The sequence below is a fragment of the Ochlerotatus camptorhynchus genome, unplaced genomic scaffold (genome assembly GCF_037179485.1).
Source record: "Ochlerotatus camptorhynchus isolate MF236.1 unplaced genomic scaffold, CSIRO-AGI_Acam_v1.1 ptg000307l, whole genome shotgun sequence".
In the NCBI taxonomy this organism is placed as follows: Eukaryota; Metazoa; Arthropoda; class Insecta; order Diptera; family Culicidae; genus Ochlerotatus; species Ochlerotatus camptorhynchus.
Genome location: NW_027040795.1, coordinates 3,424,813 through 3,447,978, shown reverse-complemented (window position 1 = coordinate 3,447,978; position 23,166 = coordinate 3,424,813). Strand labels below are relative to the sequence as shown.

Sequence of the window (23,166 nt, the reverse complement as noted above, 5' to 3'; positions counted from 1 at the left end):
TCGTGTTTGATTTAATTATTTTCCGAATATTTTTAGAGATGACGAGCATGATTTTAATGCGGTGGATTTTTAATATAATTTGTGCACAAGTAACATTGCATGTTTTATTGAAGCAAGGAGAATGTTAAAATCATATTCTACAAGACCACGATGAAATTCCAATTGTTATTTGGATGGTTATCTTTTTATAGTAGGTTGAGTTTGTTCGTATTTTACTTCAGGCTTGGATTATTTGCAAATTTCATGCAAGAAGATGAAGATCTAGTTTCAAAGTACACACTCAGAAATACTTAATCTTACACGTGACGGAATCCATTTTTGACATAAAGGATGAGACGTAAACAAATATGTCGTATAAAACTATGTGCTCCTAGACTGAAAAGTTCGAAAGTACGTTTGATTGAGCTGAATTTCGCGTCTATTCTGAATCAATTCTATGTCAAAATTGACGCTCGTATATGTCAGTCTCAGAGCACCTAAATTTACATCAATTTTTCTAAGTGTGTAGCGGAAAAACAATTGAATTGAATTGCATAAATTTTACCAAACAGTTCAGCTGTTCAGATTTCGGTAAAAATTACCGAAGTCGGTGATAATTTCTAAGTGTGTAAGAACATCGAGGATGTCACACAAATCATCAACTCTTTTCAAGGTCGGAATTGAGTTCTGCCATGGGTGATGTGAGCCAACTTTTCGCTACTGGTACGATCGGTGGTGCAGTAGATAAGTAAATTCCGGCAACCGATGCAGATGTAGTTACCAGAACCAAAAGCCTCACAATCGTGACCAACGAGTAACGCGAAGCGAAGGGCTCAACGGTATCAGGCGCAATGTGCAATGCAGCTGCGGTAAAAGGAGTTCCACACCTTCCTAGTTCTCAGGTAAATTTTGACGTTGTCAATCTTAAAAAAGGCTCAAACCAAGGGAGCCAAACCCAAAATGCATACTGGTACCCACGTCGTAGACATTCCCGTCTGGTCGATGAACGATGTAGTTTACGCGAAACCCAACGCGCGTTATGATCCGAACCTAAACGTTTTGGGTTACTCGGTTCAGTCATTGTGAATTGTGTAATGAACGTGACAATAGTAGAATGGTGCAGTGTGATGGTTGCGACAAGTGGTATCATTTTTCTTGTGTAGAAGTAAGTCACGACATAGCGAATTATTCCTGGATGTGCCCACAGTGTCATCCACACGTGTATTTTGGCGCAAGTAATCCAGTGCAGCAGAGACCAGTGCTCCAGCAGATTCATCCGGTAGATCCACCCCCAACGTTATGAGGTCAACGAAGACCAGCGGAAAGGCAAGCAGTAATCGAAGCAAACAACGCAAGGTTGATCGACTGTTGCAGAAGCTGGAAGAGCAGAAGCAGTTGGAGCAAAGGTTCCTGGACGAGAAATACCGAATCATTGACGAAGAAGATGACGACGACGATGGAACTGTGGTGAGTGATGATGACGTTGGATCCGAGGAGATTTCTAAAGTTCGAGGTTGATTGAGATATACGGAAAAATGTGGTGAAGATTATGATTTCGGCCTTGTTGAAGAAGATATGTACGATGATCAACCGCAACGAGTCGTTCAACAGGCACTGACAGGAGAGCAAGCAGAACCACGATCAACTCTACAGGGCTTTGTTCCTAATCAACGATCAACACTTCGAGAGCCAGTTAAAGTCGATTCAAGATCGGGAAGAAGCCGTATACAGGAGCCTCCAGTGACAGCAGACCTGTTCCGTCGTCCACCGGCACCATATCCAGTGGACCCATTCCGCAAGCCGCTGCCAGCTGTTATTTCAGATAATCAGCACCGCCAGCCACCAGTACCGATTCCAGAACTTCATATACGACCCCCTCCCCGAGCAAAGTCCAGCATCAAAATGACAGCAAATTGAAATCAAGTTTTGATATCAAAATCAAACTGAAATCATAATTTGATTTCAGTTTACGCAATTGACACATTTGATACCATTTTTTGTTTTAATTTTACTGTACATTTGCTCTTGAAAAATATGTTGTTGCGGGTTTGTTTTCATTGCCTTAGCATAACATCAAATTGAATACTTGTATTGGTATCAACAGGAAAAATTGATATCAAATTGAGATTTCAGATTGAGTCTCCCTGATAGCGGAAATAGTTTTCAATGTGAGAAGCAAAACGACAGCAACCTAAGTAATCATTATCATCGAAATCACAACATCAAATTTAGATTTCAATTTGATCTCAGACTTTGCTCAGGTCCACCGCCTGCTTTCGAAGACCAATTCTATCGACCTCAAATTCATCCATCAACGACAGCTTCAAGAGGAAACGAGGCTCAACAACCGCAAGCTCATTGGACAGCTACTCATAACTACCAACCACAGGATTCACGACAATTTTCAGCTTCAGGAGTCCAGTTTGATCCATCATTGCAAGGCTCTCAGGCAGCACGGAATCGTAAAGCTTCGAGGGCCTTTGTGGATGTCTATGCGAAATTCAGCTAGCAGTACACCTAAGTCCTCCAAGATGTCCTTCAGCCAGATTCCTTCGGATGCCGCAGCTCTTAGTGCCACGTAATCTGCCTCGCTTGATGACATTGCCATAGTTTATTGTTTACTGCTTGCCCAACTGACTAGAATAGGTATCCGCTTATTGATTTTTGATCGCTGCTATTTGAAGCCCAATCTGCATCTGCATATCCAGTCAACACTTATGCGTCATGCTCGCGGTTGATCAGTACCACAGCTCGATTTGGGAAACGCAAGGCCCTTCTCCATCGGAACTTTCACAGGCTTGCACTTTTCCATTCCAAATTTCGTCAGAAGTTTGTCAATGACCACCTGGCGCATAATAAATCCATTTTCTCAATCATAGCCAATTCAAATGCCAAGGAAATGTCTAACTTCTTCACAATCACACATCTCGAATTTCAGCGAGAATGTTTTCTTCAGTTGATCTATCATAAAAATGTTGTCTCCCATCCGGAGTAGATCATCCACGTACACAATCACGTAGTGTATTTTGTCGCGACTCACCCTGGTATACAAACCGTAGCATCAGACAGTTCAACTTCTCGTTCCAGCATCGAGGACTTTGCTTAATACAATCTAACGGTTTCGCTAGTTTGTATACCATATTTCTTGGAGCTTCTACTCCTTTTGGAACTGCCATAAACACATCTTCTCTTAGTTCACCATATAGGAGTATTGACAGCAGTTTTGACATCAAGTTGAAGGACGTGAAACACTGCAAGTGCTGTCCTTATGGTGCTCAGCTTAGCTACTGGAGCGAATGTTTCAGCATAGTCCACGCCAGCCTTCTATTGGAATCCTTTAGCGAACAAACGAGCTTTGTAGCGGATGGGGTTGCCAAAGTCATCATCTTTGATTCGAAATACCCATTTTGATTGCAACGGCTTGATTCCCTCAGGACGCTTCACAAGTCGCCAAACGTTCATCTTTCACAGTTTCCAACCAGCATGTCTTGTCAGCTCGACCGAAGGTATCATCCATCTAGAGCACATGAAGATTGAGCAGCAGTTTCTGTTCCAATCAACATCGTATTTGACTTACCGCAGAACGGGCGCTCCCGTTCGCAAGACCTCGTAGAAGTTTCAACCGAACTTGATCTACGTTCAAAGCACGAAGGGAGCGCAGTATTTGAAGCTTCACTAAGTGTCGTCTTGCTGTGGAGCGCGGCCGGTGTGTTGAAAGCAGTATCTGGTTCGACATCCTCTTGACCATCTGATTCGACATCTTCATTTGATTCTCGCCCCTCTTGCTCGAATCTTCTAGTGTCTGGTAGATTTGCTGCAACATCAGCATCCGCTTCTTTTGTTAAATCGTAAGGAGCCGCAAACAAGGTGGGCTCGGGCTCTGCGTTAATCTTGGACCTAAACGGAAAATTGTCTTCGTCAAATTTTACGTCTCGTGCTACAAACAAGCTCTAGATCTTCATATTCCACAGCCTGTACCCATTTGGTCGACCATAACTGATAACTGACTATACGAATCTAGCTTTTCCGCTGCTGAGTGGGAGCCCATGCGTATGCCTAGCTGCAAACACTCTGAGCTTTGTCATATCAGGCTTCTGATTCGTCCACATCTCGATAGGAGTTTTGCTTTACGAAACAGCATTGGTCGGACTTAGGTTCATGAGATAGACCCCAGCTTCATTCACGATACGTTTTGGTGTATAGGGCTCTATCAGCGTCATACGAACTTTCTCGATTAACGTCCTCTCGGAGACTCCATTCTGCTGTGGAGTATATGCAACAGTTGGTTCTATCTGGATACCCTTCTCGGAATAGAATCGTACCTGGTCCTTTGAGCAGTATTCTCTGCCCTGATCCACGGTAAACTTCGAGATTCGGTGGCCCGTTGCAGCGGAAACCATCGCTTCATAGTTTCGAAACTTTTCGAATACCTCTGATTTTTTTTTATTGATAAAATTACTGCGAAGTGTGTAAAATCACCAGACGATGTACCGAGCTTTTTGCGTAACCGGTCTACAAACATCAGAGTGAACGCGTTCTAACGATCTTTCAGATCTTACTCGTGTGTCGTTGAATGGTTCTCAGCACTGCCTCCCGAGAACACAAGTATCACAAAAATCAAGTTTACCTTGTTCAAAGGCCATACCTGCTACCATTGCCGTTAGTTTCCGCAGATTTTGTATCAAGGTGACCTAGCTTGCGGTGCCACAAATCAGCTACGCACAGGATTGCAGTTTCATACTCCAGGTAAACGTCTAGTTTGTAGAAATCGTCTTTGAGAGGACACATACCTACAATCTCACCAGTGTGGTTCATCTCAGCCAATTTTTCTTTAAACGACCCCTTGACACCTGCTCTTGTCAGTTTTTTCACCGATAGAAGGTTCGCTCGCAAATCTGGTACATAGAGACCGTTGTCTACGGTACACTGAACACCTAGGCTTTCGACTTCGTTAGTGCCAAGTTGTTATGGACAGGTCATCTTTTGCAACACAAATAATGATGGGATTCTTCGTCCTTTCAAGAGATTCGAAATATCCCTTCTGGTTCACTAGATCCAGAGTCCAGCTTGTAGGTAACCTTTCTTCGATCACCGCTTTCAGATGACCTACCACCCATGAACGCAACAGCCTTTCCGCCTTTCTGTAGTTCTTAGCCATATGTCCTTTCTTGTGACACCGATTGCATTTACCTCTGAACCTCCGGGGTTTCTGTTTGATTCCAATAAACGCTGACGGCTTCTCTTTGAGCTCATTGGTCATTCGGTAAGATTTCTTCATTTCTTCTGCCAATAAACTCTCTCGAGCGGTCTACTTATCTTCATCAAGCGCAAGTAACAATTTTGGTTTTATGAGGGATCTGTAGGCCATGATTTAGACTTGTAGAATGCTATAAAACCACGATAAAACCAGCAATGTTACTTGGGAGGTTCTCCAACGTTGTGACTAACGGGCTGGGAGGGTAACGAACAGCTGCGAAACCAGATCACTTTCTCCTAGTTTTACTCCTACTGACTTCAGTTTCCGAATAATCTAGTCGAAAGTGTTCAAATGGCTTATTGATTGATGTATCTTCGGCCATTCTCAGCTTTGCGAGTTGCTTGCGAATAAGCGTTAACGACGAAACTTACTTCTTGCAGTAGATTCCTTCCACAGTACTCCAAATTTCCTTGGCTGTTTCTTTTTTTCGAATCAAATCCAGTAAATCATCGTGGATGACGGAGATGATCACATCCGTTGCCTTTCCATCTATGTCTTGAAACGTCGCTCCTTCAGCCGTTACGGTTGTTGCATCTTTCTTCACCGCATCCAGCAGGATGCACCAGTCGATTTCAGGAGGTTCTCAACTCTAAACTTCCAATTCTCGTGTCCGGTACCGGAGAATTGCGGTATCCCGATTACGGATTATCTGTATGTATCGCCCATAACTTTTAAAATTTATAACAGTGGTTTGAATTAAGAAAGAACTATATTTTGAGTCTGTACAGGACGAAAGTTTGATAACGAATGTCAAGTGTGCACTTTTTGATATCTTCAAACAAAAAGGTTACTAGGGTAGTGTCTCCTGATTACTTCGATCTTTGACAGTTCGGTTAGGATGCTCCATTTTCCACTGACGGTTGGGACATGAGCACTAACTCTTATCCTAGAATGTTATGGCTTAAGAACTAATACTCGTATAATTTCAAATGCAATGAATTCTATTTAGATGATCAGGTAAGTATCAAGATCCACAACATCTCGGCCCCCCGTTAAAGCACAGCATTCAACCGACAGAAGATAAAGAAGGTTCATCGGTCAGCTGAGTTAAATCGGTCGACCCCAGCTGCTGTGTCACCTGAAATCTCATAAATCGGTAGCAGACACAGCTCTGTTGTTGCACAACGACGAATTCCGGTTTGAGTGTGGACATCCACTACCCGTACTATGTTGTCATTGTTTTAGTAGACCGCTACAACGCGTCCGGGAGGCCAATGTTTGGGTGGAGCGACCGATCCCGAGGTCGGTAGGGATCTTCCTCCACTTAGCTGGACGCTGATGCAGCAGGCCAATATATTCTTTAGACCAGCGGTTCCATAAGTCGTTCGTGGCTCGCTGCGTCGTCTGAAAGTGGGATAGGCGATTAATGGGAATGCTTCAGTAGTCTGGCCCGGGGAGCCAGAAAATATGCAGGAGTGAGCACGGAAAGGTCTTCAGGATGATTGGAAAGTGGAATTAAAGGTCGTGAATTCATGAACGCTTGAACGCCTGAGCCTGAGCAGCAGCTATGCGAAAATCGTCAAAGTGGAACATTGATGAGTCAATGATCCTGACGAGATGGTGCTTGAAGCTCTTCACCGCAGCTTCCCACAGCCCACCACAATGCGGTGCTCTCGGGGAATAAACTGGAACTCGATGCCCTTTTTTAGGCACTTATTAGCCCATTCGTTAGACTTCAGTCGCATCTCCTGTATCTCGCGGAACGCGCCAACGAAAGCGCCGACGAACGCGACCGACTCGATTAACAAAGTTGCCTCAACGGATTGACGCACGCAGTAGTCAAGTGAATTGATCTGGCAATCAACCTTGAGAGATGATGATCATCACGTAACAGGATCGGAAAGTGACTGTCGAAGGTGCCAGGTGATTGCACTAGGCGGCCGTTCATAGAACAAGCCCTTACTCGTCGATCAACACGTCAATGTCCTTGAGCGGAGATTTGAAGTCTGCTTTTCGCAGAGTCAAAAACTCTTGGCCGTGGTTCTGTAAATATCGCAGTTCCAGATGGAAAGTTGATCCATATGCAACTCGAATGAGAGATTTGAGAGCATTGTTGTACTTGATCGGTGTGATCTGCCCGAAAGTTCGAGCATGGCTCGACAATTGGTAATTCTTCGCGAAACGAAGGCAGAACGAAGCAATCTTAAGAAGATGAGACAGTTGCGAAAAGTCATGAATCAGCGAATCATCGAACGTGACACAAACGAGTGCGACCATCGGCCGCTGCTTGACAGTTTGTTGTTGTATGTCAGTCGAGGTTATGACAACAGGTATGGTGGCCCATACCACCAAAGTGCATCATCGCTGATGTCCTTGGGTTGTACTCCGCGAGAAATTCAATCGGAAGAGTTTTACAGCGTTGGAACGTGACGCCATTGGGAGCCTTCTGTGGTTTTGAGGACCTCTGCTCTTCGATTGGATATGAATATTTTCCACGATGACGGCGGGGAGTTGATCCAGTGCAAAACGATCGTCGAGTCCGACCAGATGGTGATTTTGGCTTTAAACTTCGTGGTTTTACGGATGCAGTTTGTCAAATTACTTCCCAGAACGGCTGCACAGAGTTTCAAACGTCGCGTGGAAGAGCCGCTGATTGGAGCGACCCGTGATTTTACTATGAGAAGATTGCTTGTTCGCGTGGCGGTTGGCCCTTGGGATACTACGTAATGCATGCTCAGTATTCATTCGAAGAAGCGTCAACAAAGCAGTGCAGCCTGACTGCATCATCTCTGAATACTCATCGTGATATACGAAGATCTCGGATGACACAGACCGATTCTCAAAGGGACAACTAACAAGATTGAAGAGTCTGCGGAAGTCCATCGTCCCAATTCAGTTGGAGCTGCCATAGCCGCTGAACGAACATCTTAGCGGTGGCGACTACCGGACCGATGAGCTGAAGCTGCAACATCTCCGACAGGACAATGCGTTTGATAACTCGTTGTAGTTGTGGAAGATCAGGAACTTTGAACGCAAAATCGTCGTTTTTCGGGGATCATAAGAGACCAAGTGTTTTGATGGATGAGAAGCGATCAAGTTCTAGTGACGGTTGATCCTCCTTGAGTTCGTCTGGAAAGTGTTCCAGGATACTAGGATGTTTCGCGCTCCACTTGCGCAGCTTGAAACCGCCTCTCTTTAGTAGGTCGTCCAGTGAGAGGCATCGGACAAGCTAGTAAACGTTCGCTATACAGTGACAGTACAATTCTCCTCTCGTTTCAGATAAAATTATAATTTAGAATGATTGGTGCCGTTTGTCTGCCAACAAAGACAGTAGAGATTAGCACCTGAAAGATCCCTGAGCATCTACCGATGGCGGATCCTCAATTCAACGTGAGTCACGGCATTAACCTCATCGTTGGTGCTGAGCTGTTCTCGATCCTGCTGCTAGCGGAGAAAATTTCGTTCAATGACAACCTTCCGGTTCTACAGAAGACCACCCTTCAATACAAAGTTCCTACCAGCACACCCGCTCAAATTACGTGTCTGGTGTCCATTCTTGGCAGCCTAGTCACTCAAGTGAAGAGATTCTGGAAAGTGGAAGACTTCGACCACGGCAAGACGTTCACGGCCGAAGAACAATTATGTGAAGCTCAATTTGCCAAAACCCACACCCGCAACGCTGAGGGACGCTATGTGGTCCGTCTACCAGATCGCCAAGAGATGGTACCTCTCATCGGGGAGACATGGTCAATGGCCGCTCGAAGACTCACCGCTGTGGAGAAACGCTTTCGGAACGAAAATGCTCTTCATACAAGCTACGTGCAGTTCATGGACGAGAACCAACAGCTCGGGCATATGGAGAAGATTAAGACGCCCGTCGCATTGCCCCAGTTTTTCTTGCACCATCACGCAATTCATCGTCTCGATTCATCTACAACCAATATAAGAGTCGTGTTCAACGGCTAGGCCAAAAGCAGCAACCAGTTCTTCTTGAACGACATTCTATTAACAGGACCAACGATTCATCGTCATCAACTCTCGTTTCGAATTGTCATGAAAGCAGACGTGGAGAAAATGTATCGTAAGGCTTTGGTTCATCCGGACGATCAAGCTACTAGGCGGAGAAAAGAGTCATAGCCACTGAGAACCTACTGTTTGAACACCGTCACCTACGGCACATCTTGTGCTCCATATCTGGCAACCAGGTGTAGTGATACAGAAATCGTAGTTGAACTCTAAAATATATTGTAGATAAAACCAGGTACATATTTATTATACAGAATTGAATATTTAAATAAAAAATAACAACACGGTTAAATGTAAGCACAACCCAAACGCTCACGGTATCATGTTTGGCAACCAGGCATGTAATTAACGCAAAGCCTATGCGTTTTGGCAGCATTTCCGGAATGTTCGGTCACATAACTGAGATGCGAATTGGATTCATTCTGTGTGCTTATTTCATGAAAGCAGGACGTGCGTTTCAACGTGGGATACGACCTCGGATACGACATGGCGGAGCCGATAGGTAAGTAGAGTGAAAATTGTGAATAAAATTAATTGTTTGGTCAGCAAAAAATTATCGCCGATAAAAAAAAAAAAAAAGCTTTGTTAAATTAGTGCGAGCGAAGCGGTCTTAGCACATTTATGTATGAAAAATGTATGGGCGAAGCGGTCCCAAATACAGCATTGCATGAGTGAATCGGCTTAGCAAAAAAAAAAAAAAAAAAAAAAAAAAAAAAAAAAAAAAAAAAAAAAAAAAAAAAAAAAAAAAAAAATGGTTGAGCGATGCGGCCTCAGCCCTTAAATAAAATGCGCGGAAACTAAACAAAAAAAAATGTTTTTTATTGTGAATTACAGCGAAACGAATGCAGACGCAGAATAAGCAGAAACAAGGTTATAGGATGAAGGATATGACACGTGAAACACCGGTTGAAAATGCTAACGCCCCTCCGGTAGAGAAACAGAAGAAAAAATATAAAATGAAAGATCTGTCCCGTGAACTGGCAGCTGAAAAGGCTAAAAACACACAGCTCATGGAAGAACTCGAACAAAGTCAGCGAATCAACGAGGAACTCTTAGCTAACCAAGCTGATAAAGAGGCTGATGGATCCGATTTTGACAGGGAAACCCGGTTTTCCAGCACTCGGAGAATGACAGCTGTACCACACTTGGAAGAGTCCAGGTTCTACACGTCCATTAATCAGCTCTCCATTGCCTCGGTGAACATACCCGAATGCAAACCTGCGGATGACGGTGAGATTCATCGCCAGTGTTTTGAAGCTTGGAAAGATCTTCTTGTGGACTCAATGACATTGGCAGGAGTGGAGGATGAACTCACTAAGTTCACAATTTTTAAGGTTAAGGCCGGTGCAAAACTTCTTGAAATCTTCAAGAACACTAGGTCGTCGAATGAAGATCCGAATGTTGACTATTTTCCATTCACGAATGCAATGTCCAGGCTCAAATCCTACTTTGGATCGGGATCAGATGTAATGCTAATAAGGCGTAAATTAGCATTGTTGACGCAGAAGCCAGATGAGTCCGACTTATCATACATAAATCGGGTTGGCTCAATGGCTAGACTCTGCGAGTTCGATGGCTCAAAAGAATTCGAACAGATCGTCGCAACAATCGCCGAGCATGCCATAAACCGAGATGTCCGAACGACTGCACTAAAAATGCTGAGTCGCAATAAGTGTTTCACAGACCTGATCGATAAAGTACGCGAAATTGAAACCATTAAATTGAACGAAGAATACGTCCGTAAAAAGTACCGGAATGTCGAGCAAGGAGTGGTAGCATCCGTTAGTGCATCTTTTCCGAGGAACACGAGTCATTATACATCGCAGAGAGGTTTCCAGCATCACGTAAACAGATCAATGAGAGGAGGCAGTCGAACTCTACGTGGCAGACAACCTTACGCTAGTGGTGGTCCATCGTTCCGTTACACACCTAAGGAGTCTTACGCTAGTGGTGGTTCATCGTTTCGTTACACATCTAAGGAGAAATGTTGGCGCTGTAACAGCATATATCACGAGGCTGATGTTTGTGGTCACAGAGAAAAGAACTGCAACAACTGCGGGATTCTTGGTCACATTCAGCGAGCGTGTCTCTCTCGTGGTAGAGGTCATGGTATGAAGCGACAAGCAACGGAGTCGTTGGAGACTACTGCGAAGAAGATAGCAGCAATTGAAGAAGTGAAAGATGACTTGGTTTCTGTTGAATCAGTAAGTGAATCGACTGAATTTTAAGCTGATTTTTTTTATTCTTTTCTTTGAAATATCATTAACGCACAATGTTCTGAAACCAAAAAAAAAAATGGATAAAAATACAATTTAATAATCATTGCTTCTAAAAAAAAAAATAAATAAATAAATAAATAAATAAATAAAAAAAAAAATTTAAATAAAAAAATTAAATATATAACACTTCCGTTATTTACTATGTATTTGAAAGGTATCTCAAAAAGGCAATGTTAAATAAAACAATCTTATCAATAGTAAACACATCTTCCTACAGGTACGTTCGGAACCTGCACAAACTGTGGCGGAAGTTGTTTCAAAATCTATAGTTGGCCCTCAAATGCTATCAAATCAAGTTCAAGGGATTATTCTCGAGAACGTTGCACAGGTATCTAAGTAAATAATTTGTAAGATGATGTATCTCATTATGTATATACACAGGTTGCGTGTACCAGCTCCAATGTCCAGTATATTGGGAGAAGCGACGCTACTATCACTGCGAAGGTATCAGGTATGCAATGCGTATTCATGATTGATTCCGGTGCGCAAGTGAATACGTTCACCGAGAAAATGTTTGAGGAGCTGATTTCACACGGCAGCTATAGCAGCGGGGTTTTAAATGTCCAGTATAAATCAGACAAGTCACTCAAAGCATACGCAACAGAAGATACCATCAACGTTTTGGCTACGTTCCATGCTCCCCTTTATATATCCAGCGATAGGCCAACCTTCGTAGAGAAATTTTATGTAGTCAAAGAAGCCCGTGCTTTACTAGGAAGACCAACGTCATCACGGTACAGTGTTTTGATGCTAGGTTTACAAGTCCCTATTCAATCTATAGTGGAGCACCCGTTTGTAGAATCAATGTACGCAGGTGAAATTGCTTCGATTTTGATAGCCGGAAAATTTCCTAAGTTCAACGTCCCTCCAGTTAAAATCTACTTTGACACATCGAAACCACCATGCAGGAATGTTTTTACTAATATTCCTCTGGCAGTCAAACCGTTAGTCGAAAAAAGACTCCAGAATCTGGTTTCAGCCAACATTATCGAAAGAGTAGTCGATGGAATGGATACTTCGTTCTGCTCGTCAATGTTGGTGGTACCCAAAGGTAAAGACGACATACGTCTAGTAATTGACTTGCGTGGACCAAATCGCTATATTCACCGAACTCCATTTCCAATACCTACTCTGGAGAAAATACTCTCCGAGTTAGATGGGGCCAGATGGTTTTCTACAATAGATCTGTCCTATGCGTTTTTCCACATAGAATTGCACGAAGACTCACGCCATCTTACCAACTTCTACACCGAATTCGGAATGTTTCGCTGCGTTCGACTGCCATTCGGTCTCTGCAACGCCCCAGACATATTTCAGGAGACGCTTCAACGAACTGTGCTGGCTGATTGCAAGGGATGCAAAAATTATTTAGATGATGTGTTGGTGTTCGGGAAAACCAAGGAAGAACATGACGTCAATCTGGCGAATGTACGAGCATGCCTTGCTAACCACAATGTTGTATTGAACGAAAGCAAGTGCGTCTTCGGAAGCCAGTCGGTTGTCTTCCTCGGATTTCATCTAACTCCTAACGGTTGGCAAATTGGGGAGGAAAAAGTACAAGCAATTAAGAACTTCAGGCAACCAAACTGCTGCGCTGAAGTTAAAAGCTTTTTGGGCCTAATAACTTTCATGGACAAATTCATTATGCATCGTGCAACAAAATCTGAACACTTACGAAATCTCGCGAACTCCGAAAAATTTTATTGGAATGACAACGAAGATGATGAGTTCAATTGGCTGAAAAACGAAGCTTTGGAATCCATTAAGAGGCTTGGATACTACAACCTGACAGACCGCATAGAATTATTTGTGGATGCCTCACCTGTTGGTTTGGGGGCGGTACTTACTCAAATCGACGGAAATAACATTCCACGGATTATAGCTTGTGCGTCTAAAGCGTTATCCGTTGCAGAAAAACGTTACCCCCAAACACAGAAGGAAGCACTTGCAGTTGTCTGGGGTGTAGAAAAATTTGCCTACTATCTGTTGACTAGGCCGTTCACTATTCGGACAGACGCGGAAGCAATCCAATATATTTTCAACGTTAATCACCGTTTGGGAAAACGAGCAATTTCACGTGCGGAGAGCTGGGCGTTGAGATTGCAGCCTTACGACTATGACATCCAAAGAGTACCCGGAATCCAAAATGTAGCCGATGCGTTGTCTCGACTCATACCAGCTACACAAGAGGCTATCCCATTTGAAGTAGAAGAAGAAACTCACTACCTATACTCTTTGGATACTGGTAATATGATCATTACGTGGGATGAAATAGAAACGATGTCTGAAAATGACAGCGAATTACTATCAGTGAGAAAATCGGTGTCGTCGAACAAATGGCCATCTGAACTGCGAGCATATGAGGCACAGAAAAATAATTTGCGTTGTCGTGGTTCTATGATCTTCAAAGATGACAGAGTAATCCTACCCTACTCTCTGCGACTAAAGGCACTTGATTCAGCACATGGAGAGGTGGCGATGAAGCGTGTAATGCGTGAGTTTTTCTGGTGGCCCAGGATGTCTGCGGAAATAACTCGCTTCATGAAGACCTGCAACACCTGTGTTCAACTCTCGAGACGAAATCCACCATTGCCCCTATGCTCAAGAGAATTGCCTGAAGGACCTTGGCAAATGCTTCAAATAGACTTTCTTGCAGTACCCTCCTGTGGATCCGGGGAATTTCTGGTAGTAACGGACACATACTCGCGCTACCTGTTTGTAGTAGAGATGAAGTCAATGGATGCAATTGCTACAAACTCAGCCTTAAACGATGTTTTTCAAATGTGGGGATACCCTTCTGTCATACAAAGTGACAATGGACCTCCATTCCAGAGTACCGGATTCATCTCATATTGGGAAAACAGAGGAGTTAAAGTACGAAAATCTGTACCACTAAGTCCTCAGAGCAATGGGGCTGTTGAAAGACAAAATCCAGGTATCATTAAAGCCCTATCAGCGTCTAAATTAGAAGGATCTAACTGGCGTAAAGCACTACAGCAGTATGTCCACAGACATAACACGTTAATCCCGCATTCACGGCTGCAAGTTACCCCCTTCGAATTAATGGTTGGTTGGAAGTACAGGGGTAACTTTCCCGGTCTATGGAAGCCTTCCGATTTTAACGGAAATTCCAGTGAACTTGACCGCGCGGAAGTTCGAGAGCTTGATACTGAGACGAAGTTAATATCGAAGCAGTATGCTGATCACGTACGTGGGGCTAAAGAAAGCAATATTGTCAGCGGCGACACGGTCTTACTTGCACACCACAGAAAAACTAAGACAGATCCTACTTTCTCTTCAGAACGGTTTGAAGTTATTGCTAGAGACGGTGCAAAAGTTGTAGTGATGAGTAGATCTGGAATTCAGTACACTAGGAATGTCCAAGATATTAAAATAGCACCAGGTTTAAATCACTCTGATCGGCAAGAGTCGCATGATAGTGATACACAGCCTACACATAGCACATCTACTGACGATCAACCATCGCTTCAACGGGACTTCAGGAATCTTCGACAACGGAACACTCTAAGTCGACCAGCAAGATTTGACGAGGATTACATCTACCAACTATTCTACTGAATCTCGATGCAAGGATCTCATAACGTTAACACCAAACATTCCCAGAACTGGAACGGCAAAGCACTTCGATGTACCCGAGTACTTGGATTTTTTTTTGTTATAAAGCTTATTCATAACACTACAAACTAAAATTTAAGACTGGCTAAATAAAGAACTATTGATTTGGTAATTCCTATTCATTTTGTTCTCAACTCGAGTTGTATACTTCTCTAAAATTCGGTTTATAGAGATTGCTGACGTTTATCGTACGCACACTACGTCACGTATACATATACGCAAAATGTTTTCATCGAAAAAAAAAAAAACTTCATAGCGGAAAATTTTCTTGATGAAAACAAATCACTGACACAACCATACTTTAGCGAACCCTTTAGCCTTTTGTAGACCTTTTGAAGTTTGGTGACGCAAGTCAATGACTTTTATACACTGGAACAAAAAAACCTCTTTTTTTGCTGGGATTCACATTCGACATAAATAATAAAATTTATTAGTATTAATAGTATTCACAATAAATCATAATGTCCACAACAATAAACTAACCATATAATTTAATGTTTTCACTATAGAATCTATGGTAAATGGCGAAATCTACAATAGATCAAGGGGGTTGTTATGTATCTTAACCAAAAATCACTTTTTCCCGAACAAACTTGATCCATTTACCCGAGCATTTACCACTAATTGTATTGTTGTTCTATTTTTGTAAAATCCTTACAGTATGGGACATATTTTACATTTATTGTAATAACAATATGTTAAAATTTCTTGTACAATATATGCACAATAAGATCAATTGTTGGCAAGAGATTTAGTTGTAATTGTATTTTATTTTATGGTAACTATATGTTTTTTTTTCCGGCACGGCAAAAAAAAAAACGCATTTATTTTCAGTAGTATGCAAAATCAAATATTCGAAACATCCGCTCATACAACAGAAAGTAAAAAAAAAAAAAAAAAATGAATTTCTAAGTATTTATATTAATAAATCATTGAATGAGAATTTTATTTTCCGATACTTATTTTTTAAATACACGTGATCTAAGTTAGAAAGCAAGTAAAACGCTGTCCAGACTGTTGAGGTATAACATGTTATAACGGTTGTCGAATAATTGCAACACAGAAACCACCATCAAGATAGCACTATAACATGTTATAATAACTCTGTAGTCTGAACGTACTATAAAACGCTGTCCAGACTGGAGAGTTATAACATGTTATAACGGTTGTCAACTAATTGCAACACAGAAACCACCATCAAGATAGCGCTATAACATGTTATAACTCTGTAGTCTGAACGTACTATAAGAAGGAGTACTGTTGGGGGTAGATGTAGTGATACAGAAATCGTAGTTGAACTCTAAAATATATTGTAGATAAAACCAGGTACATATTTATTATACAGAATTGAATATTTAAATAAAAAATAACAACACGGTTAAATGTAAGCACAACCCAAACGCTCACTGCATCATGTTTGGCAACCAGGCATGTAATTAACGCAAAGCCTATGCGTTTTGGCAGCATTTCCGGAATGTTCGGTCACATAACTGAGATGCGAATTGGATTCATTCTGTGTGCTTATTTCATGAAAGCAGGACGTGCGTTTCAACGTGGGATACGACCTCGGATACGACACCAGGGTCCTAAATCAGCTAGCTGATGATGAAGGGCATGAATTTCCACTGTCTGTCCCCATTGTCAAGAAATACTTTAATGTTGACAATGTCTTAGCTGGAGCCGACAGCATTGAAACACTAGTTGACACCAGTACTTTTCTGCGATTTAACGCAAGGCGTTAGCGTAACGCTTCGAACACGAAACTTGATTGTGCACGAGCGAGATGGTATTGTCCATGATTGTCCCGGATCTTGACAAGTGATGTGAACAACATCACCGTAATAGCAAAAATTTAGCTTTTGAACTATGATCGAAAAATTTCGGAAGAAAACTCCGGGAAATGTTTGAATTAGCTTCTGAACGAAGCTGAAAAAAAATCCAGAGAAAGTCGAAAGAAGCTCTCCTGGATGAAGTTCGAGGAAAGTTCTAATAAAAGTTGGAAAAAAAACATCCTGGAAACTTCCAAGGCATGAACTGAGAAACTTGTGGCAAAAATTTAAATAAACTTTCGAAAAAAAAATTGGATGTCACATTTAAAGGAAACCAGAAAAAATTCGGAAATCGGAAGTAAATTTCCAGAAGTAGCCATTTCCAGGGAAAGTCAGAAGAAGCTTGGAAAAAACCATCCAATAGAAGTCGAACAAAAAAAAAACCTTTGGCTTATGGTCAAACTTCCAGAAGAAGACGAAAGAAATTTCTGAGAGAATTAATAGAACTTCCTGGAGACGCTAGCAGAAACTTCCTAAGGTAGATTGGAAGAAACATCTGAAGGAAGTCGAAAGAAACAAGGACATAATTCATAAAACATCCCTGAAGACTCCGTTATTCCCCTGAAGTTTTCGGAACATTCACGAAATGCACTTAGGAATATTCCATAATTCCTCAAAATTACTAAAAAGTTCTTGTAATTTAACTGAAATTGGGGGCTGTTTTGGAGTTCTCTGGTCATCCTCGAAGCGCTCGGAATTTCCCTGATTATAATTAGAATACCGGAATATCTCTTATCATCTTTTAAGGTCTCTGGACTTTCTTGAAGATTACGAAATCTCTTAAGTGCTCTCACAATTTTCTTGAATTTATTGTAACGTCAGCATTGAAGCTATCTGATCTTCCCGATTTTTTTTTTAATTTTTTAAAATTATCGAAACTGCTTTTAAAAAGCATAGAACTTCCCATAAAATGTTCTCATAATGTTCTTATTTTCATGTTACTTCCCTCACGTTTCCTAAATTTCCATGAGCCCCTCAGTACATTGCTAAAGTTTTCGGGAATTGCCTCATTGAAATTAATTGATCTGTCCTGATGTTCTCTGAGCTTCACTGAAGTTCCTGAAAACCATTAAATCTCCCTGAAGTTCTTTGGAAGTGTGAAGTTTCCTTAAGTTCACTGGAATTTGCTGCACTTTTCTGAAATTTCCGGGTTTTCGAATTTTAACAGAAGTTAATGGAACTGTCTTTGATTTATCGAAACTTGCGCAAAATTCTGGACTTTTCTGAAGTTTCAGAACTTTTTAAATGTTCCTGCAGCTAGTGTGGAACCGCAAACAACATCTGATAGCATCCTTGAAGTTCCGGGAAAGTTGAAAAATTGGAAGGAGATGATAAAAAAAATCATTCGAACGAAGGTGGCAGAAAATTTTGGATGGCTGAAACTTCAGGAAGATTAAAAATGAATAAAATCTTCCGGAAGTTAAATAATGTTTAAAAATATTTCTCGATTCCCTAGGAACTACCGGAAAGAGCCATCGACTATTTCTCGATTGATGGGTAGCCAAAAACGGCGAGGAAATGCAAACATTAGTCGAAAGAGTATTAAGCATGAGCAGTGTTGGCAAAGTCAGAAATCAATTGATATTTTTCCGCTCTCATGCGCTCGCAATATCACGCGTGATATTGAAACAAAATATCATGCTTGATATTGATTTTACAGCTCCTTTGATATTGCGAGACTATTCACACCGTTCAAAAATCAAGCTGAGAGTTGATTCGACACAAAAATGATTCCATTGCACATCGTTTTTTTAGAAAGAGAAAGCATAAGTTGCTATCTCTTTTTAGTCTTTACCGATGGCAGACGCGAAGGGACTGCTTGAAGCCGTTATGGAAGTTTCGGTTGCATTCGGGTGTAAAGCAAAAATCATTAAACTCAATCTCACCACAGTTTGGTGAGATTTGCAGTTGGTGAGATTTGTTAGCTTGATATTCCGAGCTGCGATATCACAGCTTGCAAAATCAACCGCAGTAGTTTGTTTGTTGATTTTTGTCTACGAAAATCAATTGTGATCTTGGGCGTTGGTGAGATTTGATTTTTTGATATTTTCCCAACACTGAGCATGAGGCATCTTTTGAGATGATTGTTTCGAATTTTGAAGGCTAAAAAAATATGAGGTATTCAAAAAGTTACAAGTCTCTCACAAAATTTTTCTCCGAAATTCGAGCGCGGGCAGGCAATTATAATTATCGGTATGAAATCTCAAAAATCGGTTTTCTGAGGAACCTTATCTGTATTCGAAAATTGGTATAAATACCGATCAATCGGTATATCTGGCAACGTTGTTTCAGCGTTCGTGAACCAAGGTTAGGTGAATACAAAGGTAAGGTAAGTATTAGGTTCTGCAGCGTGACGTCACAAATGAACTCAGTGTTAAACGGCTGAACCTTTTTGACAGTTCAGTGGTACTGTTTACAAGCACTTAGTCGTTTTTTCGAAAAAAAAAATTCTAAAATTTCCGAATTTTAACTTGAAAATTGTCGAGGAACACCGCATTGCAAGGATGTTGCTCGTGAACATTGCAGAAATGTGGTTTACATCTCACTGCAGTCTGAAAAATTATCGAGAAAATCCACCCAAGAAAAAATCGGCTAAGTCCACGTAAACAGTACCACTAAACTGTCATCAGATGATTGAGGTTAACCCCGACGGTGCAAAACCTAATAAAAGTTTTGTTGCAATAGAGCACAGTGGGTTCAACGGATTTACAAGCTAATTCAAATGTTCAACATCGTATAATTTCAAATGAAATGAATGCTATTTAGATGATCAGGTAAGTAAAAAGATCCGCAACAGGGACGTAGAACTAGAAAGAATGGGATGCAGCTCTTGCAGAACTTCTTCTGTCTTCAGTTGTTTAACTACAACATATAAATATGTCTCAAGTTCCCAAAGCTTAACTAAATGTTTCAGAGCTTGTCTGATTTTTGACGTAGGACTACGGCTGTGATTTCTATATGGGAGCACACTTTGTGAAACCCAGAAAAGGAACATGTAACAAATTTATGAAAGATTTTGAACGTTAATAACTCAGCTGCCTCTGGACCAATTTCAATAATTTTATCACCAATCGATCAGAAATATTTCTACGCATCTCATCAGTTTTCAAAATGTCACTATTAAAAATTGCACGAATGTGTAACTGTTTCTATGATAATTAAATTTATCACCGATTGCCTGCGAAAAGCGGTTTCCCTAACACAGCTTTCAAAGATGAATTCCATCCGGTCTCACCAAACAGAGTTTATTTAATCACCGCGTGGTGAGTGGTGATGTTCTCCAGTACACAATGAAAAGCTACCCGCAAGCATCAAGCTGCAGCCCACTTGAGCATCCAAAGAAGGAGAAAGAAGGCGCACCGCTATTAGGTTTTGCACCGCCGGTGTTAATCTCAATCGGATGACAGTTCGGTGGTACTGTTTACATGGACTTAGTCGATTTTTTCTTGAGTGGATTTACTCGATAGTTTTTCAGACTTCAGTGAGATGTAAACCACACTTCTGCAATGTCCACGAGCAACATCCTTTCACCGTGCATTTCCTCGACAACTTTCAAGTTAAAATTTGGAAATTTTAAAACATTTTTTATTTGAAAAAAAAACGGCTAAGTGCTTCTAAACAGTACCACTGAACTGTCAAAAAGGTTCAACCTATTAACACTGAGTTCACTTGTGACGTCACGCTGCAGAACCTAATTAATCTAAATCAATAGCTTTCCGTCGCTGTGGGCCATCTATGTCAAGCACGTATAAACAGAGAGATCCCACTCAAATTCATATTCCTACATAAAACACAAGCTTCTGCTGCAGTTAACAAATAAGAATTATTATATAAGACCCCTTAGTCTTACGTCACCATTGCGTACAGCCCCATAGGGCTGTCCCTTGTAGTTTTTTTTTTACTTTTCGTAAATTCAACCAATACTAAAATGATAATCTTAGAATTTTATCTGACCATATGCCAAATTTACTAAATTTCTGAGATGGTTTCCAAGCTTTTCTAATATTTGACAACTTATAAGAACGTCCTTTGACTATTTTTCTGTAGATGTTTTGTAATAGATTTACCAAAAAGTTTATGACCTTCAAGAAATTCCTAGTAAAGCTTTTGGCAGTTTTTGAATGTAAAAAAATGATTTTAAATTGCTACCCTGCAACCAATAACGATTTCTACCTGTAATTTTCCGACTAGAAACTTGTTGCATTATTGTCAATTGATATGAATGAATCAACTTCAATTTTCATCATGCTTGATCATGCTCATTTTACTACTTGTAAACTGCCATATTCCAATGGCACTCACTTTTCAAAAGCGATTGTCGTCTGCCAGCTAACGTCTGCTGCCTTCAAAAGCTCATAAAATATTAAGCCATCAATTTGTACTGCATCAAGTGGAGGTATTCATTCAGATTGACATCGTCAATAAAAGACAACAACGAGGCGACAACGGGGATGTGCTTTTCAGACTAGAATCCCACTCTCCAAGCTTGACGGTAAACTGACAAAAGAGGTGTCCCGCAGGTGCAGAAAACAAAAAGACTCGGATTTACCTCGGCGTACACATTCTTCGCATCTTTCTACCGGTGCCCTTTTGTCAGCCTCCCTCTCTTTTCTACCAATCGTTTCAGATAATCTCCAATGATTGTTTGAACATTTCACAGATCAAGAGTTTGCTCGCACAAGTGGTATTAAGCAGAACACAACGGATAATAAAAAAATGAAAGAGTACTCGCTCACGCCACAATTTTCATCCTGTACAATGCCCCATCATGCGGATGGAGTTCACTTGATACGGGATGTTTGATAATCCTGATCCGGAATCCAATTAAACGAAACGAAATTAAATTTACCTAGTCTCTTGAAATTTTCCAACTGCTCACCTCCAAATTTGCTCTTACGGTGTGGGGCGGGTCCGTTCTCTGGTTCGTCAATACCGTGGTGCTGCTTCCTCGTTCTCTACCATCTAAAGACATAGGACCTTGCATCGTCAATATTTACAGCCGACTACTGCTGCCCGTGACCTCCTGATCTGGTGGGCCATTAAATGTAGGCATTATTCGCTTTCTTCCTTCTTGCCCCAATATTGCCAACGACTGACGCAATCGTAGTCATCGGCAAGACGGGCGCCAGGAGCGGTGGCAGCGAATGCCGCGTGCAAAGCTCAATTGAATTTTATGAGTCAACAGCAATTTCTTTTCTCTTTTCGAAATTGAAATTTCACTAAAGAATGTTTGCTTATGTTTTTGGCTTCGCGTGACCTTCGTCGACCATGCGGAGCTGGAAGTTTGCATGTGTCGTTTCCCCCCAGGCATTTCGCATCATGATTGGTACAAAAACTGCAAGTGTGATGGTGGTGGTGGTTGTTCATTCAATTTAGTAAATAGACGAGATAAACCGCCTCGTGCCATTTCCGCACCTCGGTAAGTGCTCTTATTCGTATTGAGGTGATCTTTCCCGAAAAAAAAACGTTTATTTGCTGACATTCACTGACATTGACACAATTATGGGAGGAAACTTATCACCATCTGGCGCGTGGTTACTGTGTTTGAGTCACGTACATATGACGAGCAAAGCAGGAAAGCTGCTGTTTGAGATTAGCTGGACCAGAATGGGGTAGAGCGAGTATTCGTTTTGTGGAAATTGATGGGTCTAAGTTAACATGGGATTCGATGCTAAAGTAATCATTACCGTAGGTATCCCAGTTCTCCTAGTTAAAGTTTTCCATGAGACTCCGTGAAATTTTTTTCGAATATTGCTGTCAAGACTTGATCATTGTTACGTATCTAAAGGGTGATACGGTCAAAATTTGGTCAATATCAACTTGACGTATTTCTTTCAATTTTGCATTTAAAAAACCTGAACACCCCTTTTTTTGAAGGTGTGTGTGTGTAGAATGTTGCTCCTATTTTGATTTTGGAATTCACTCTTCAGTTGTCAAAATGCCGTCCAAGCAAGAAGAGCAGCGTATCAAAATTTTGCTCGCGCATCGCGAAAATCCGAGCTACTCGCAGGCAAAGTTGGCAAAATCGCTAAAAGTAGCCAAATCAACCGTTACAAATGTAATTAAAGTGTTTGGGGAACGTTTGTCGACAGCCAGGAAGTCTGGATCGGGGGGAAATCGAAAACCGGAAGCCGCTGAGACGACAAAGAGAGTTGCCGGTAGTTTCAAGCGAAACCCTAACCTCTCTCTCCGAGATGCCGCAAATAAGCTGGGCAAACTG

At 41.5% G+C, this 23,166-nt stretch overlaps 2 protein-coding genes across 2 annotated transcripts; both read left to right on the top strand.

The window, feature by feature from the left end:
* The first annotated feature begins 8,545 nt into the window (after positions 1-8,545).
* On the top strand, positions 8,546-9,142 carry LOC135707304 (uncharacterized). The gene has a single exon (XM_065229106.1). The coding sequence runs from the start codon at positions 8,546-8,548 to the stop codon at positions 9,140-9,142; it is 597 nt and encodes a 198-aa protein (XP_065085178.1).
* Positions 9,143-10,403: 1,261 nt separating this feature from the next.
* Positions 10,404-11,941, top strand: LOC135707322 (uncharacterized). Its single transcript, XM_065229125.1, has 2 exons — positions 10,404-11,406; positions 11,699-11,941. The coding sequence occupies exons 1-2, from the start codon at positions 10,486-10,488 to the stop codon at positions 11,819-11,821; spliced, it is 1,044 nt and encodes a 347-aa protein (XP_065085197.1). The 5' UTR covers positions 10,404-10,485; the 3' UTR covers positions 11,822-11,941.
* Positions 11,942-23,166: the final 11,225 nt, after the last annotated feature.

Coding starts and splice junctions, on each gene's coding strand:
- LOC135707304 (XM_065229106.1), top strand. CDS start 8,546: ATGGCGGATCCTCAATTCAACGTGAGTCACGGCATTAACCTCATCGTT.
- LOC135707322 (XM_065229125.1), top strand. CDS start 10,486: ATGACATTGGCAGGAGTGGAGGATGAACTCACTAAGTTCACAATTTTT. Junction 11,407..11,698: donor ACTTGGTTTCTGTTGAATCA/GTAAGTGAATCG, acceptor ATCTTCCTACAG/GTACGTTCGGAACCTGCACA.